Here is a 17391-nt window from a genome sequence, read left to right on the forward strand (position 1 = left end):
TTTTTTTTTTTTTTTTTTTTTTTTTTTTTTTTTTGAGACGGAGTCTCACTGTGTCTCCCAGGCTGGAGTGCAGTGGCGCGATCTCGGCTCACTGCAAGCTCCGCCCCCCGGGTTCACGCCATTCTCCCGCCTCAGCCTCCCAAGTAGCTGGGACTACAGGCGCCCGCTACCGCGCCCGGCTAGTTTTTTTTTGTATTTTTAGTAGAGACGGGGTTTCACCATGTTAGCCAGGATAGTCTCGATCTCCTGACCTTGTGATCCACCCGCCTCGGCCTCCCAAAGTGCTGGGATTACAGGCTTGAGCCACCGCGCCCGGCCTATTGAAATATTCTTATTAAAAATTAAAGCATTCTAGCAATAGTTAACTTAGAAAGTGAAAGTTCTTTGTAATTTAAACTCTCCAGAGTTAATCACTCTTAACAATTTGGCATAGATTCTTCCTTTTTAAGACTTCTTTACAATAATCTTTAAATCCTTTTTAGGAACTAACTGTTCAGTAGTTTATATTTGGGTTCTTAAATTATGGTCTGCAGATGAACTTCAGATTCCCAAATAACCAAAAAACCAGTTCCACTTTAGAAGCAAAATTGCTGAAATACTATGGTTTTTGCCACTTTACTTTCTGTGAGGAGAGATTAATGCCTTGTAGGTGGTTTAAGATTCTCTTAGGCATTAAGTATACTCTAGAAGGCTCTTATTTGCCAAGTGAGGTAGGTAGGTTTCTGGTTGGAGAGTTTTCGGGAGTTTCAGAATGGAGCTGAAAGGCAAGAACTGCATAGTAGGAAAAGACCAGGATTCAGAGGCTTTTAGAGTAAGAAAGAAACATTGGTAGACAGAGATAGGAGAGCTCAATGATAAGTATGGAAAATGAAGAATTGCCAGAGCAGAAAGGAGCCTGAGTGGGCAGAGTCTAAGATATGTTACACTCAGACATGTTGTATTAGCTCTGGGAGATTTCTGCCTTGCAAACTTAGACTTTTTTCTTCCTTTATGTCTTGCGAGTGTTCTCTTTCAAGAGAGAGAGCTGTATCAGGGATGAGATAGATGTAAGTAGTCCATGTCACTAACTCCTAACATAAAGCCATCCATTGGGAGCTGCAGAGATAGCTGAACCTCTGAGACTTGGCAAGTGAGATCTGGCAAGCAAGGATAACAAGACTTGTATGTCACTTTCTTGAAGCCATTGCTTCTTTATGGAAATGGTAACCTCTTTCTTTCTCAGAAGTATTGCAGCAAGCACAGAATAGAGAAACTGCACGGATGTGACCTAGAAAATGAACTTTTAGCTTTGCCTGATATAACACAGTGAACTGAGGCCCTTGGAACTCATTTTTAGCTTTAGTGATTATATAAGCCTCTTTGTCCTGGTCACTTGCCATCCATAAAATGGAAGACAAAATTAAAGGCTGATTAATTGCACAATGAGTGGTCTTTGCCAACAGGCAGCCTAAATATGGCAAAGGGCAAGGTTAGGAATGAAGAGTTAATTTCAAAAATGACTCCTGTGTGGCTTTATTGGTCCAGCTTTCTTCCTGCCTCAGCCCCTGACCTGCTGCATGCCTTGGCTAGCTCATTATGTTTTTAGCAGCAATAGAAGCAACTTTTTCTTGGCTCTGCTTCCACTCCCCCACCAGGATATTCTTTTTCTTTTTCATTATATATTTATCATTTAAACTCCAAAAGATACTTTTAATAGATATGTATAAGGTATAAAGTTTATAATAACTATAATAGCATAACTTATAAAGTATAATAATAAAATGAACATATGTGAACCTAACACCCAACTTAAATGAAACAACATTAATGCTGTTGAAGCTACCTGTGCATCCCCTCCCTAATCACTTCTCTCCTCTCCATTCTCCAGAATTTTGTATTTATCATTCCCTTGATTTTGTTTGTTTGTTTGTTTGTTTGTTTTTTGAGACAGAGTCTCACTCTGTCGCCCAGGCTGAAGTGCAGTGGCACGATCTTCTCGGCTCACTGCAACCTCTGCCTCCCATATTCAAGCAATTCTCCTGCCTCAGCCTCCTGAGTAGCTGGGATTTCAGGTGCACTCCACCACGTCTGGCTGATTTTTGTGTTTTTAGTAGAGATGGGGTTTCACTATGTTGGCCGAGCTTGTCTCCAACTCCTAACCTCAGGTTATCCTCCCACTTCAGCCTCCCAAAGTGCTGGGATTACAGATGTGAGCCGCCAAGCCTGGCCGCTATTGCTGTGGGTTTCCCCCTGGTTTTAAAGCCTTTATTCCTTGGAATTTTTCTGACTTTGGTGGTGTCACCTTAAAGAAGCTTCTGCTCAACCTTTACAAGAGATAGTAGGCAAAAAACTGTAAAAACCATGTATATCTATGCATAGACTTAAAGTTGATTCACCAAAGTCTTAACAGTTATAGCATTTGGGTGGTATGATTAAATTTGGTTTTTATTGTTTTGTGTGTGTATGCTTTTTTTGAGTTTAAAAGACTGTCTATAATGAAATATGCCTTAGTTTTGTATTCATAAACACTTTAATTTAAAAATTAAAAAAAAATTTTAAGTGGAGAGATAGCTGCAGGCTTTTCTGTGGGAGTTGCTTCTCAGTTTTTGGGAGGATAGTGCCATAGAAACTCTGTGGCTAAAGGTAGGTAGAAGAGTCGTGAATCGGCCGGGCGCGGTGGCTCAAGCCTGTAATCCTAGCACTTTGGGAGGCCGAGACGGGCGGATCACTAGGTCAGGAGATCGAGACCATCCTGGCTAACACGGTGAAACCCCGTCTCTACTGAAAAATACAAAAAACTAGCCAGGCGAGGTGGTGGGCGCCTGTAGTCCCAGCTACTCTGCAGCCTGAGGCAGGAGAATGGCGTAAACCCGGGAGGCGGAGCTTGCAGTGAGCGGAGATCACGCCACTGCACTCCAGCCTGGGCGACAGAGCAAGACTCCGTCTAAAAAAAAAAAAAAAAAAAAAAAAAAGAAGAGTCGTGGGCATTGCTCTTTGGGTATATCGGGGCTTTGATGAAGCTATAGGAAATGTCAGGTAGGGATTATCATCATTACTCTTTTTGCAATGCCTATCTCTGAGGAGAGGTGAGTATATTTGTGGACTGTAATCGCCATTATGTCATCTAATTGTCAGGTTTTAATTGATAGATCCCATTTTTGAGAAAGAAGCAGGTCAATGTCAGGGTAAATAGTAATAGCTAACTTCTACAGCACTGTAATCCATTAAGAGGTCTTCTCTCTAGAGTGGACTTCAGTCTGGGTCCTGTTGAAGCTAATTTGAAAATCATGAGCCATTTGTCTATTTTGGCTATACTGGCATGATCCTCTTCTTACCTCCTTTTCACTCCTTCATCCACAGAGTTTCTGGAAAGTAAAGTAAGCTTGATGGGTTCTTGTACTTGGCAGTAATGGATTAGCTCTTTTTTGTCCTTTTGTGTGTGGGCTTAGAGCCCTGCTATTGAGTTTGCCTTCTTCTTTTTTAATAACTAGAATGTGAGTTGTGAGAGACCAGGGACCTTTGTCTGTTTTGTTCAGTGCTGTATCTCTAGTGCCTTGCACAGTGCCTGCCACATAGTAGGTGCTAAGTAAATATTTGTTGAATGAGTAACTTTGACAGGAAGAAAAATGATCAAGAGTTCACAGCTTTCCAGGGCATAAGTATACAATTGCAAGGAGAAGCGTGGGCTGGACCCTAGTCTCCAGTTAATTTCTTTTCTATTTCATTGCCAGTTTGCTATGAGCAGTCATGAAATCTTTCTAGATTTTGTGGTAGGTGGTGCTTAGAGCTGGCAGATGAGAAAGGAAATGGACCTGACTATTCAAGTTCTATCAGCAAAGGGCTGATGTGAGAGCGATGGCCACGATTTGAGCCATGACAATAGGAACCTTATGAGTTAGATGGCTCTCAGGGAGGTAGTTAGTCATTTAACAGACTACCAGGATATTAAAAAAAAAAAAAAATCTTCTGGGGGAATTCTTTTGCCTAGAAGGGAAGCAAGAATTACTATAGTAGTACCTTGATTTTAATTTATGGATTTTGTGGGAAGAGAAAGTGTGAATGTTTCCTTTTATGATACACATCCTTGTTCTATATTGAAACATGGTCTGGATGATTTACATAGAAGAGTTTCTTTTTTCTTTACAGATGAACACAGGCTTCACAGTGGCAAACTCTGTCTAATTATCCTTACATGTATTGCTGAGGTAGGTCTCACCAGCCTTCTGCTATTAGGCAGCCTTTTACAAAGTGCTATCTTTCCCTTCCTCCCCTCACCCCATTCTTGTCTCATGATGTTTAGGGTCCTAAAGTTTAGGAGAGAAAATCTTCCCCCTTTGTGTATCTGTCTCTTCCCACTACAGTGTAGTCTTTGATGAAGCCACAGATAGACAGGGTCTTGTCTGCTTCCGTGCCTTTTAGCACTGTGTTTTTAAACTGTGGAGCAGTTTGTTTGTTTGTTTGTTTTGAGACGGAATATCGCTCTGTTGCCCAGGCTGGAGTGCGGTGGCATGATCTCGGCTTACTGCAATCTCCGCCTCCCAGGTTCAAGCGATCCTCCTGCCTCGGCCCCCCTAGTAGCAGGGATTACAGGCACGCGCCACCTTGCCCAGTTAATTTTTGTAATTTTACTAGAGACGGGGTTTTGCCATATTGGCCAGGCTGGTCTCAAACTCCTGACCTCAGGTGATCCACCCACCTCGGCCTCCCAAAGTGCTGGGATTACAGGGGTGAGCCACCATGCCCGGCAGTGGAGCAGTTTAAAAAATAAAAATAAAAAAGGAGCTCAGGTTTCCTGTGATGGGGTGAAGGGGTGGAGAGTAAAGCCAGAGAGGGGAATTGGAAACTCAGTAATTGCAGTTTGCCTAAGAGCAAGAGCTGAGGGGAAAAAAGAAGAGGTGCTTTGGCTTTTTAAGAAGCCTCTTTTGGTTGGACTAACTAGGTTCAAACTCACCATGTATCTTGGTGACACACAGTCATGGCAGAACTTGAGTGAATTTAGAGCTAAATTTATAGCTTCAACCTTTCCCTTTACTCTTCCCCACTCTGCTCTTTTCTCTCTTAAGAAAAATGGTGAAGGTAGTCCACATGAAGTAGAGATCTCTCTCAGTCTTTCTGTCTTCATGTTCTCTGTGGAAAGATGACCTCCTTTTCACAAGATTAGGGGTGACTGGTTAGAGAAGAGCTGCTTATTAGCAGTGGGCTTGGTATAATTGCTTTTCAAAATTTTTTCTAAGAAAATCTTTAAAGGAATTGTTTTTCACAAATTGTAACAGTTCCTTGTAATTGGAGTCTGTAGGCTTGTCAGATCTTCAGAAAAGGTGTTGGGAAAGGGCCAAGGGATGTTTATTACTAATCCACGGTAAGAGGTTTTTGATTTTCCATCAGTCTTCAGGAAAGCCTGGAATAGACAGAGTCTTGTCTGCTTCCATGCTGCCTGCGAAGCAGTTTGCTTCTGTTGGGCTGAGCCCATTCCCAGCAGAGCACAGATTTTTCTTCTTGCTCCTAAACCCTCGTTTGGAGCCTGCACATGAATCCTGCAGCCCCTATGAAAACCTTTAAGCTATCACAAACAGAGCCAGCTCCTTGGGCAGATGGGACGGAAGAGGGAATAGGAAAACAGATTCCTCTCATTCCTCTCAGCATCTGCCTTAAGTCCTTGTGTCTTAATTTTTATTGTTTTTGCTTGGAAATTTTTGACCAGTTAGAGATACACTAGGAAATTATACTAAAGAAAAATCTCATGGCTTAAGTAGGGTTTGACATAAGCCTCTAGGCTCATCCTATTAGCTGTCCACCTGATCCTTGGAAGTAGTTCTTAAAGTCCAAGGATTTGTACGAAGTGTGATAGATTACAAACAGTTCCTTAAATATAGCTCTCACTTCTTACTTTTTCTCTATATTTTTATTAGGATCAATATGCCAATGCATTTTTGCATGATGACAACATGAATTTTCGAGTAAACTTACATAGAATGGTAGGTGTTTCTTTTGCTTCTTGTTTTTTCTTAGAGGAAATTTTTTGTGTGTCGGCAGAGTTGGGATGAAATTGATCCTACTAGAACAAATGTGGGTGTAAAGTTGTGCCAAAGGGCTTTGCATGACGGCTGTTCAACAGACCCATGCTTGTTGGGATTTTTGTGTGTCATGGAGCTGTTTCTTATTCGAGAGTTTTGGAAAATTCACAAGCGTGGCAATGATGCTGGATTTCTTTTTTTTTTTTGTCTTTTTTTTATTTTTTGAGACGGAGTCTCTCTCTCTATCCCAGGCTGGAGTGCAATGGTGTGATCTCTGCTCACTGCAACCTCTGCCTCTTGGGCTCAAGCAGTTCTTCTGCCTCCACCTCCCGAGTAGCTGGGATTACAGGTGCCCGCCACTATGCTCAGCTAATTTTTGTATTTTCCTTACAGACAGTTTCACCATGTTGGCCAGGCTGGTCTCCTGCTCCTGACCTCAGTTGATCTGCCCGCCTTGGCCTCCCAAAGTGCTGAGATTACAGGCGTGAGCCACCGCGCCTGGCCTGATATTGGATTTCAATAACATAGGTTTTAGCAAGGAAATCGTTCTAAGCCTTTTGTTTTCAAAATGTAGTATAATTTTTGATCGGGTAAGACTAGCTGCTGCTCTGTTTTGTTCATCTGAGAAGTGGGTAAACAGAATATGGAGGATCAGGGAATTTCCTAAAACTTGGAGGTATATTAAAAAAATATCACATTGAGGGCTGGGCCTGGTGGCTTACGCCTGTAATCCCAACATTTTGGGAGGCCGAGGCAGGTGGATCACGAGGTGAGGAGATCGAGACCATTCTGGCTAACAGGGTGAAACCCCGTCTCTACTAAAAATACAAGAAATTAGCTGGGTGTGGTGGTGGGCGCCTGTAGTCCCAGCTACTCAAGAGGCTGAGTCAGGAGAATGGTGTGAACCTGGGAGGCGGAGCTTGCAGTGAGCTGAGATTGTGCCACTGCACTCCAGCAAAAAAAAAAAAAAAAAAAATTACATTGAAGTTTAGATTTAAAACTTACTTTGTTTTTTTTGCCACTGCTACTGTTGCTGCTTCTATAGGTGGCACCATCACTTCCTCTTTTTTTTTTTTTTAATTATTTATTGTCAAAAATACCAGTGTACCTTTTTGTTGTTAGTAATGCCACTTATATAACTAAAAGCAAAGTAAAACCAACAGTTTTCCCATTGTAGTATTCTCTAGTGCCCTTTGAGGCTGTGAATTGTAATTTTGTAACAGGCGTGCACTGATAACTGAGAATATTCACAAGTCCTCCCTTCCCTGCCTCACCCCATGCTATCCCATTCCACTCCCACCATGCGAAAAAGAGAAAGAAAAGAAGTATCCCTGCAATAGTGATTTTATTTGCACGAGGAACATGATGATAGACCACTGGATGTCAGTGCCTAATTTCCTTTCTTCATTTTTTGTGTGTGAAGCCTATGAGACACAGGAAGAAGGCAGCAGACAAGAATCTTCCCTGCCGTCCTTTAGTATGTGCAGTACTGGGTGAGTGAGTATCATCAACATTGACATTGTTCTGTGGTAGCAATAGGCTTTCATGATGAAGATGAAGAGTAGAACCTGGTTAATGTGCTTCTTCTGCAAAGAAATTATTAGTTATGTTTTTTCCCTGGCCTAAAAACCTATGTTTATTGTTGTGTTTGGTAAAGCAACCCCAGTTATAGAGTGGTCAGTAAAAGGGTCCTGTCATTCAAAGAAAAAAGTCATTCCAGGGAGACAAATGGCTATGTCTAAACTTGATACATGATTTACATTTGTTAAATATCTTACTCTTGATCAAAATTTCAGACTGGGCGCAGTGGCTCACACCTGTAATTCCAGCACTTTGAGAGGCTAAGGTGGACGGATCACTTGAGGTCAGGAGTTTGAGAACAGCCTGGCCAACATGGTGAAAACCCATCTGTACTGAAAATACAAAAATTAGCCGGGTGTGGTGGCAGGCACCTGTAATCCCAGCTACTCAGGAGGCTGAGTCAGGAGAATCGCTTGAACCAGGGAGGCAGAGGTTGCAGTGAGCCGAGATCGCAGCATTGCACTCCAGCCGGGGCAAGACTGCATCTCAAAAAAAAAAAAAAGATTTCAAATTCTTCCCATCCTTTCTTGGTTCGAATTGATGTGCCAGCTATCCAGGAGGCTTGAAGTTCATGGTTCACATATACAAAACTTTCCCTGAGTAAATTAAACTGAGATGAGGCTGACTGAGTTGACAGGTAGGGGGCTGTGTCTTGAGTGATTTTGTCTGTCCAGAATTCTGCATTTTCCTCAGAGAATTAGCTGAATTCTTAATCCCATTTCACTTGGATATTGAGCCCCAGTTTCTAAATCTACTTAATTTTAGAAACAGTAATTAAGGCTATATAATAAGCCTCTATTGACCCAAAGCCCCACAGCCCATTTAAGTCAATATCTGTCTAACTGAGCATGATAGTAAGATGAGATTGACTGACATAGCTTTAGAGCTGAGTCTCTGGTTACACAAATGTGATCCATAATTTCTTCTCTGCTTGCCTCATTGTCTAGTCTCAGAATATGATTTCCCTTTAGCGGTCTGCATTAATGCCATGGGATGAAATATCTATACAATGAAATTTTCCATTTATCTGAATTTATTGGCAGGTCAGGGTATCCTTCTGGAGGTCAGCAGGTGAAATAATTTCGTATTACTTTACAAGTGGCAGGTGGTGAACAGTGTTACACAAAGTATGTGATATAAAATAAGTGTATATGAATAAAGATGTGGTTAGTGGATGCCATTCAGTGTGAGTGCAAGGTGTACTCAGAAGCTTTTTTTCTAACCCAAAGGCAAGGAATGAATTCCATTGTAATTGATCCAGTTTTTCTCTATTCCCCTTTCAGACCTGATGGTAGAGTTTATTGTAACACACATGATGAAGGAGTTTCCTATGGATCTCTATATGTAAGTACCATGGTTCATTTAATGTGTACAAATCTATTTTAAATAATTGAATGTTAGAAAATTTATGGTCTATTGGCCAGGCGCGGTGGCTCATGCCTGTAATCCCAGCACTTTGGGAGGTGGAGGCGGGTGGATCACAAGGTCAGGAGATCGAGACCATCCTGGCTAACACGGTGAAACCCAGTCTCTACTAAAAATACAAAAAAAAAAAAAAAAAAAAATTAGCCAGGTGCGGTGGCAGGTGCCTGTAGTTCCAGCTACTTGGAAAGCTGAGGCAGGAGAATCGCTTGAACCGGGAGACGGAAGTTGCAGTGAGCCGAGATCGCACCATTGCACTGCAGCCTGAGTGAGACTCCGTGTCAAAACAAAAACAACAACAAAAATTCATGGTCTGTGTAGGCCAGGTGCGGTGGCTCACGCCTGTAATCCTAGCACTTTGGGAGACTGAGGCGGGCAGATCATGAGGTCAGATCAAGACCACAGTGAAACCCTGTCTCTATTAAAAATACAAAAAATTAGCCAGGCGCAGTGGCGGGTGCCTGTAGTCCCAGCTACTCGGGAGGCTGAGGCAGGAGAATGGCGTGAACCCGGGAGGTGGAGCTTGCAGTGAGCTGAGATTGCACTACTGTGCTCCAGCCTGGGTGACAGAGCGAGACTCTGTCTCAAAAAAAAAAAAAAAAAAAGAAAATTAATGGTCTGTGTATACTTCAACAATTTGCATGTGGAGAAGTGTTAGGGAACATTTTCTGACCTAGATCTGTACATCTTTTCAGAAGAGTTAATAAGCACAAACCACAATTTGGATTCTGCACATATCTGCATGATCACTTCTAGGCACACTACATGAAGAGGGAGCCGATACATGAATATAGTGATCGTAGGGGACTGTTGAAATCAAAGATATGCAGTACCAGCAGACCACTTAGTTGTCTCTGGGCTTTAGCATTAAAGTACTAGTACTGATTAGTTAGAAGGTAGGATGAATTTAGAGAGAGAGTGCTTCTGATCCATTCTTAGCCTACATTGTCCTGACAGCCTAGCCAGAGCCCTGTGAGCTGGGCGATTATGTCTCCAGTTGCCTGGCTGGGAGATTCCTGCCTCCTGAGGAGATCTGATTGACCATCACAGTTTTTTGTTTTTGTTTTTTATTTATTTTTTATTTTTGAGACAGAGTCTCACTCTGTTGCCTAGGCTGGAGTGCAGTGGTGTGATCTCGGCTCACTTTAACCTCTGCTTCCTGGGTTCAAGCGATTCTTCTGCCTCAGCCTCCCGAGTAGCTGGGATTACAGGTGCGCACCACCATGCCCAGCTAATTTTTGTATTTTTACTAGAGATGGGGTTTCACCATATTGGCCAGGCTGATCTCTAACTCCTGACCTCAGGTGATCTGCCCACTTCAGCCTCCCAGTGTGCTGGGACTACAGGCATGAGCTACTGCATGTGGCCGACCATCACAATTCTTTATAATGAACACAACTAGAGGCAACTCAGAATCATCATACTGTCTTTTTAGTTTATGACAGGGCCTCACTGTGTTGCCCAGGCTGGTCTTCAACTCCTAGGCTCAAGCAGTCCTCCCACCTCAGCCTCCCAAAGTGGCTGGAACTACAGGTGTGTGCCATTACACCTAGCCATCATCGTATTTTAATAAAGTTTAAACCTTAAGGTTTTCTTTCTCCTTTGCCACTTCTACATTCTTCTTCTAACACCCAAGAACAGCTGTGCCACATTAATGTGATCTCAAATATGTATATTATCTTTAGTCCTTATAAAATATCTGAATTGAGTGTGACATCAGAATTGCTACCTCCATTTTTTGGGTAAGAGAGCAATTTGGTGAACAGCAAACTGAGTAAACCCCATTCCAGTGCCAGGTCTGGAATCTAGAGGGGTATAAAGGATTTCAATCTAAATAGAGTAGACCTCTGGTTTTTTTTTTTTTTTTTTAGACGGATTCTTGCTCTGTTGCCCAGGCTAGAGTGCAGTGGCATGATCTCAGCTCACTGCAACCTCTGCCTCCCGGATTCAAGTGATTCTCCTGCCTCAGCTTCCCGAGTAGCTGGGACTACAGTCATGCGCCACCATGTTGGTTAATTTTTGTATTTTTTAGTAGAGACAGGGTTTTACCATGTTGGCCAGGCTGGTCTAGAACTCCTGACCTTAGATGATCTGCCTGCCTTGGCTTCCCAAAGTGCTGGGATTACCCACTGTGCCCAACCTTCCAGCTTCTTAGATTGCTTATAAACTATATAGTTTTGCTTTCGTAGGTCTGAAATAATGATATAAATTTTACTTTTAGGTAAGTAGGTTACAGTTTGTGTTTTTCCATACCTTTTGGGTGTTTAGAAGTAAGTCTGATCCTTTATTTCAATTCAAAGACCATGAACAGCTGCTTTTTATAACACTTAACAGATGAGTGTTCAGCTTATTTTAGATGGGGTCCCTGAACTTCATTATCTTGGGGTTCAGATTTGTTTTTGCTATAGACTTATTTCTGGCTTGATTATTTTATATCCTAGTTTTAGGATGTGCTATTTACTTTGTAACACGTATTACTGTAGTTTCCATTTTTTCATTTTATAAGAAAGGAAACTGAGGCTCAGGAGATTAATTACTTTGCCAGGGTTGTTCTGTTAGTAAGCATCATAGCCTGGATTTGAACCCAAATTTTACTATAAATTCTGAACTGTTACTTTCCCAGTTGTATTAGTTATCTATTGCTGTGTAACAAACTACCCCAGATGTAGTGGTTTAAAACAAACGTTTATCACCTCACAGTTTCTGTGGTTCAGGAATCCAGGAGAAACTTAGCTGGATAGTTTTGGCATAGGACCTCTCAAAAGGATGCTTTTTAAGGAATAAAGGTAATATGCATACTTGGGAATCACATTAACATGTCACAGCTGTTCTTGAGTGTTAAAGAGAAGCATGCAGAAGTGGCAAAGAATTAAAAAAACCCTTAAGGCTTAAACTTTATAAAAATAAGATGGTGGCTAGGTTAATTGGGGCAGCAAGCATCTGACGTTCTACTGGGGCTCAAAAATCTGCTTTCAGGCTCACCTAATGGTGTTGGTAAGCCTCAGTTCTTCACCACATGAGTATCTCCATAGGGTTGATAGGCTTGGCGGCTGTCTTTCCCCAAAGCAGTTAATCTAAGAGAGAAAGAGAAGGCGAGTGAGAGCCCAGGATGGAAGCCATAGTATCATTTATAACCTAATCTCAAGTAACGTATCATTTCTAATGGTCACACAGACTAACCCTGATACAGTGTGGAAAGGGACTATATGATTGTGTGAATACCAGGTTGGGGTCCATGTTGCAGACTGGTAGCACAGTTACACAGCTAGTAAGCTGCATAACTAAGGTTAAAATTCATGTCCCTGTGACCTCAGAGGCTGTTCTTGTAATCATGTCTGTGATAAGTGACAGAGGAAAGATTTGTATAGAGTGACTATGCTGACTGGAGCATTAGAGAAGATATCAGAAGGTTACATTTGACCTGAGTCATGAAGAAACACTAGGAATTTTCTGTGTAGAGGAGTCAGGGAAGGACATACCAGGTAGGGGACCAGCATGTTTAGGTGCTTGGAGGCTTGAAAATGTAGTGTATTTGGAGAATAGCGCGTAATTCCAGGTGGTTAGAGTGTAGAGTGCATGGAGGGAGGATAAGAGAGTAGAAAAAAAGCTTGCCCAAGATTAAGTGGATGATGAGGAACAGTTGAAGGTGGGGCTGATATGATAAGATTATATGTTCACTACTGTAAAGTTACAGGTGTATTATCTGTTCACCCAAACCCCTACATTTCTAGCCAATGAACCTGGTCTACCCAAATGTTCTAACTCCCTCCTCACCCTAGTTCATAACTTCACTCTCTAAAGAGTTTTTGTCTTGCCTTGCTTTCTTAGGTGCTTTTTCCACCTGCTCCTTAATTTACTGCCCTGGGGTTAGGGAAGATGGAGAAGATAATGAGGCATCAGGTTGACAGAGGCTAGGCAGAAGGTCCCACCCTCAGGCTGAATTCACTTTCTTCATTGCTACCCATGGGCATGTTTCCAGATATTCCTTCCCCTGCTTCTAGCTCCCTTTCCAGTTTTTAGAATTTGGAGCATCAAGTCCTTATCAGGTGAATTTCCTGCTTCCAGCTGGGCAGCAGACCAGGCTGCTGCTCTCACTTCTCATTATGTACCCCTTTTCGGCAGTGTACAGCAGAATGAGAAATTGAAAGCAAAGTGAATTTCTGCCTTTTCAGATAAGTTTATAATCATCCTAGTGAAATGTGAAGAAATACGGAGTTTGGAAAGACTTAATACTCAAAGCCAGAATCTGGGTCAGAAGTGAAACAATTTCACATCTGTGTGTGAATGCTGTAGGTAATGATGGGAGAAGGTGCTTATACTGGGGAAAAAAAAAAAAAAAAGTCTTGCCTGGAGCAGTAAGAGGTAGCAAAGCCAAACCAATTACTTTCACCTTCTAGCTCTACTCCTTGATTCTTGCTGCCACTCTCACTGCCACCACAGGATTGGGGAGTGTGGGGATATAGTCTCTGGGAGAGTAAATTTTCCTTTAAGTTACTCTTACATGGAAAATTTGGACTCTTCTTAAGTCGATATTTCCAAACCTGTAGGTGGGCAGCAGAAGAAAGGTACAGACTTCAGTGGGTCCTACAAGAAGATTTCAGGAGAAAGTGGAACCCATTTTGTGTTGAAATAGGAAATAGGGGCCGGGCGCGGTGGCTCCAGCCTGTAATCCCAGCACTTTGGGAGGCCGAGACGGGCGGATCATGAGGTCAGGAGATCGAGACCATCCAGGTTAACACGGTGAAACCCCGTCTCTACTAAAATACAAAAAAACCTAGCCGGGCGAGGTGGCAGGTGCCTGTAGTCCCAGCTACTCGGGAGGCTGGGCAGAGGAATGGCGTAAACAGCAGGCGGAAGGAGCTACGGTGAGCTGAGATCCAGCCATTGCACTCCAGCCTGGGTGACAGAGGCAGACTCCGCCTCAAAAAAAGAAATAGGAAATAGGAAATTGCTACATGCATGAAAGAATCACACAAGGAGCAGTAAATTTAATCATTCTGCCAGTACATACATGTGTGTGTGTGTTTGTGTGTGTGTGTTTTATTTTATTTTTTTTTGAGACAGAGTCTCTGTGTCACCCAGGCTGGAGTGCAGTGACGCGATCTTAGCTCACTGCAACCTCCGCCTCCCAGGTTCAAGTGATTCTTATGCCTCAGCTTCCCGAGTAGCTGAGATTACAGGTGCCCACTACCACACCCGGCTAATTTTTTGTACTTTTAGTAGAGACAGGGTTTCACCATGTTGGCCAGGATGGTCTTGAACTCCTGACCTCCAGTGATCCATCCGCCTCGGCCTCCCAAAGTGCTGGGATTACAGGCATGAGCCAGCACGCCCGGTCATTGTGTGTAATTGTTTGTTTGTTTGTTTGTTTGTTGTTTTGAGACAGGAGTCCCACTCTGTCACCCAGGCTGAAGGGCAATGGTGCGATCTCGGCTCACGGAAAGCTCCACCTCCCGGGTTCACTCCATTCTGAGTAGCTGGGACTGCAGGCGCCCGCCACCACCCTCGGCTAATTTTTTGTATTTTTAGTAGAGACGGGGTTTCACCGTGTTAGCCAAGATGGTCTTGATCTCCTGACCTCGTGATCCGCCTGCCTCGGCCTCCCAAAGTGTTGGGATTACAGGCGTGAGCCACCGCGCCCGGCCATGTGTAATTGTTTTTTAGAGGCAGGGTCTTGCTTTGTCATCCAGGATGTAATGCAGTGGCACAATTATGGCTCACTGTAACTTGGAACTCCTGGGCACAAGCAATCCTTCCACCTCAGTCTCCTGAGTAACTAGGACTACAGGCTTGCACCACCATGCCTGGCTGTTTTTATATTTTTTGTAGAGATGAGAGTGTCACTGTGTTGCCTAGGCTAGTCTTGAACTCCTGGCCTCAAGTGATCCTCCTGCCTCAGGCTCCCATTGGGATTTACAAGCATGAGCCACTATGCCTGGCCTCCAGTATATATATATACACACACACACACACACACACACACACACACGTACATATATTTACATATGCACATATGTATATATATGTATATATGTATATGTGTATATATACGTGTATATATGTATGTATATACGTGTATATATGTATATGTATATACATACGTATATATGTGTATGTGTGTATATACATATTTTTAGACGGAGTCTCGCTCTGTTGCCCAGACTGGAATGCAGTGGCGCGATTTCCGCTCACTGCAACCTCTGCCTCCCAGGTTCAATTTATTCTCTGCCTCAGACTCCCAAGTAGCTGGGATTATAGGCAGGCACCACCACACCTGGCTAATTTTTGTATTTTTAGTAGAGATGGGGTTTCACCATCTTGGCCAGGCTGGTCTTGAACTCCTTACCTCGTGATCCACCCGCCTCATCCTCCCAAAGTGCTAGGATTACAGGCGTGAGCCACTGTGCCCGGCCTCCAGTATATATATATTTTTAAGGCCATAACAGTGGTTAAAATTGTCATTCTGCTTGATAAATAGTATAAATTATTGAGACCACAAGGTTAATGATGTCACCTGTTGGTGACTGTGGAGACAGGAATAGAGCCTAGGGGCAGTGCTGGAGCGGATGTGGATAAGTGGCCGCAGGGGTTGAGGATGTAGGTAGCATCTCACTGCTGCTCTGGAGTGGCTCAGTGTTGGTGGAATGGCGTTATCAAAGGGGGCCAAATACAGGCCGTCCAGATCCAGGCCATACAAGAGGTGCTGGCATTCAGGAATGTACTGTGTGTGCATGGGTAGTCATGTATGGGTAGCATCTAGTCACATTTGCTGGCTGCAACAAAGCCTTTAGCACCAGGGACCTCATGACTCTCAATTTCATGAGAAAGTTGACAGAGAAGTTTGTAGATTGCTAAGGCAAATCATGCTCAAACAAGGGCATCATTAAGTGACAACTGTATCAAACAGGATCACATCACGATTTCTAAACAGCAAATGATTTGGAAACAATTAGGATGATTTATATTGCAACTTATATCACTTGGTAAGCAATTTTGTTACAGGTTTATGAGGGTAAAAAAACATAGTGTTTTTTCTGTTTTCTCACTCAACAACAACAATCAACACAGAATACTTCTATGACCAAATGTGGGGAGGGTTTACTCCTCACACACTAAGCAAGCAATCGATTCTGTAGCAGATACCAGCCGGGTGTACTGTATTTCAATTCTGACACTATCTACCTGGAGGTAGTTTCAGATTCCATGGGTTTAGGGCTCAGTCCCTAAGCCTACCCCCAGCTTTCAATGCTAATCAGAAGCCCAAGGTTATTTTGCCTGTGCTTCTGATGGACCGGCTATAAATTGGGGTTCCCACAACCTCCTCCTCAGGTTTGATTAATTTGCTAGAGTGGCTCACAGAACTCAGGGAAACACATTTACTAGTTCATTACAAAGGATATTTTAAAGAAACATATAAACAGTCAGATGAAGAGATACATAGGGTGAGGTCTGAAAGGGTCTGGAGCCCAGGAGCTTCTGACCCTGTGGAGTTGGGGTGTGCCAACCTTCCAGCACGTAGACGAATTCTTGTTCGCCTTCCTGTAGGCCTCCATGGGTTTAGCTATCCAGAAGCTCTTCAAACCCTGTCCTTTTGGTTTCTTATGGAGATTTCATTATGGAGGCATGTTTGATTAAACCATTGGCTGGCCATGGTTCATGCCTGTAATCCTAGCACTTCGGGAGGCTGACGTGGATGGATCACTTGAGCCTAGCCTGAGCAACTTGGTGAGACCTTGTCTCTACAAAAATGAGTCAGGCGTGGTAGTGTGTGCCTGTAGTCCCAGCTAGTTGGGAGGCTGAGGAAGGAGGATGGTGTGAGTTGTGGAGGTCAAGGCTGTGGTGAGCCGTGATTGCACCACTGCGTTCCACTCTAGGTGACAGAGCGAGACCTTGTCTCAAAAAATAAAATAAAGTAAAATAAAAACCATTGGCAATCAGCTTAACCTTCAGCCCCTCTTCTTTCCCTGAAAGTCAGGGCTAGGGCTGAAAGCCCAACTGGCTAATCAGGCCTTGGTCTCTCTGGTGACAAGCCCTCATTCTGAAACTACCTAGGGGAGGCCAGCCGTCAGTCACCTCAACATATAAAAAGACATCACTTTGGAGATTCTAAGGATTTTAGGAGTTGTATGTCAGGAAACAGGGTTGAAGACAAAATATATATTTTACAACAGTCGTCCCCAACCTTTTTGGTACCAGGAACCAGTTTCATGGAAGACAATTTTTTTCCCAGACCTGGGAGCAGTAATAGTTTCGGGATGATTCAAGTGCATAACATTTATTATGTATTTTATTTCTGTTATTACATTGTAATATATAATGAAATAATTTTGTAACTCACCATAATGTAGAATCAGTGGTAGCCTTGAGCTTGTTTTCCTGCAACTAGATGGTCCCA

General features: G+C 43.0%; 1 protein-coding gene across 10 annotated transcripts in view; it reads left to right on the forward strand.

Moving 5' to 3' along the window:
- ARMH3 (armadillo like helical domain containing 3) overlaps positions 1 to 17391 on the forward strand; it is a 223943-nt gene that overhangs the window by 62732 nt on the left and 143820 nt on the right. For 8 of the 10 annotated variants that reach the window (XR_651912.4, XM_009215222.4, XM_009215225.4 and 5 more), the window contains 4 exons: positions 4126 to 4184; positions 5889 to 5954; positions 7417 to 7486; positions 8858 to 8918. Coding sequence is in view for 9 of the 10 variants with exons in the window: in XM_009215222.4 (XP_009213486.1) it covers positions 4126 to 4184; positions 5889 to 5954; positions 7417 to 7486; positions 8858 to 8918 (256 nt within the window). In the remaining variant the exon portion in view is untranslated. The remainder of the gene's footprint in view (positions 1 to 4125; positions 4185 to 5888; positions 5955 to 7416; positions 7487 to 8857; positions 8919 to 17391) is intronic. The other 2 variants (XM_009215224.4, XM_009215226.4) reach the window with 1 other exon arrangement.

Source organism: Papio anubis, chromosome 11 (assembly GCF_008728515.1).
Source record: "Papio anubis isolate 15944 chromosome 11, Panubis1.0, whole genome shotgun sequence".
In the NCBI taxonomy this organism is placed as follows: domain Eukaryota; kingdom Metazoa; phylum Chordata; class Mammalia; order Primates; family Cercopithecidae; genus Papio; species Papio anubis.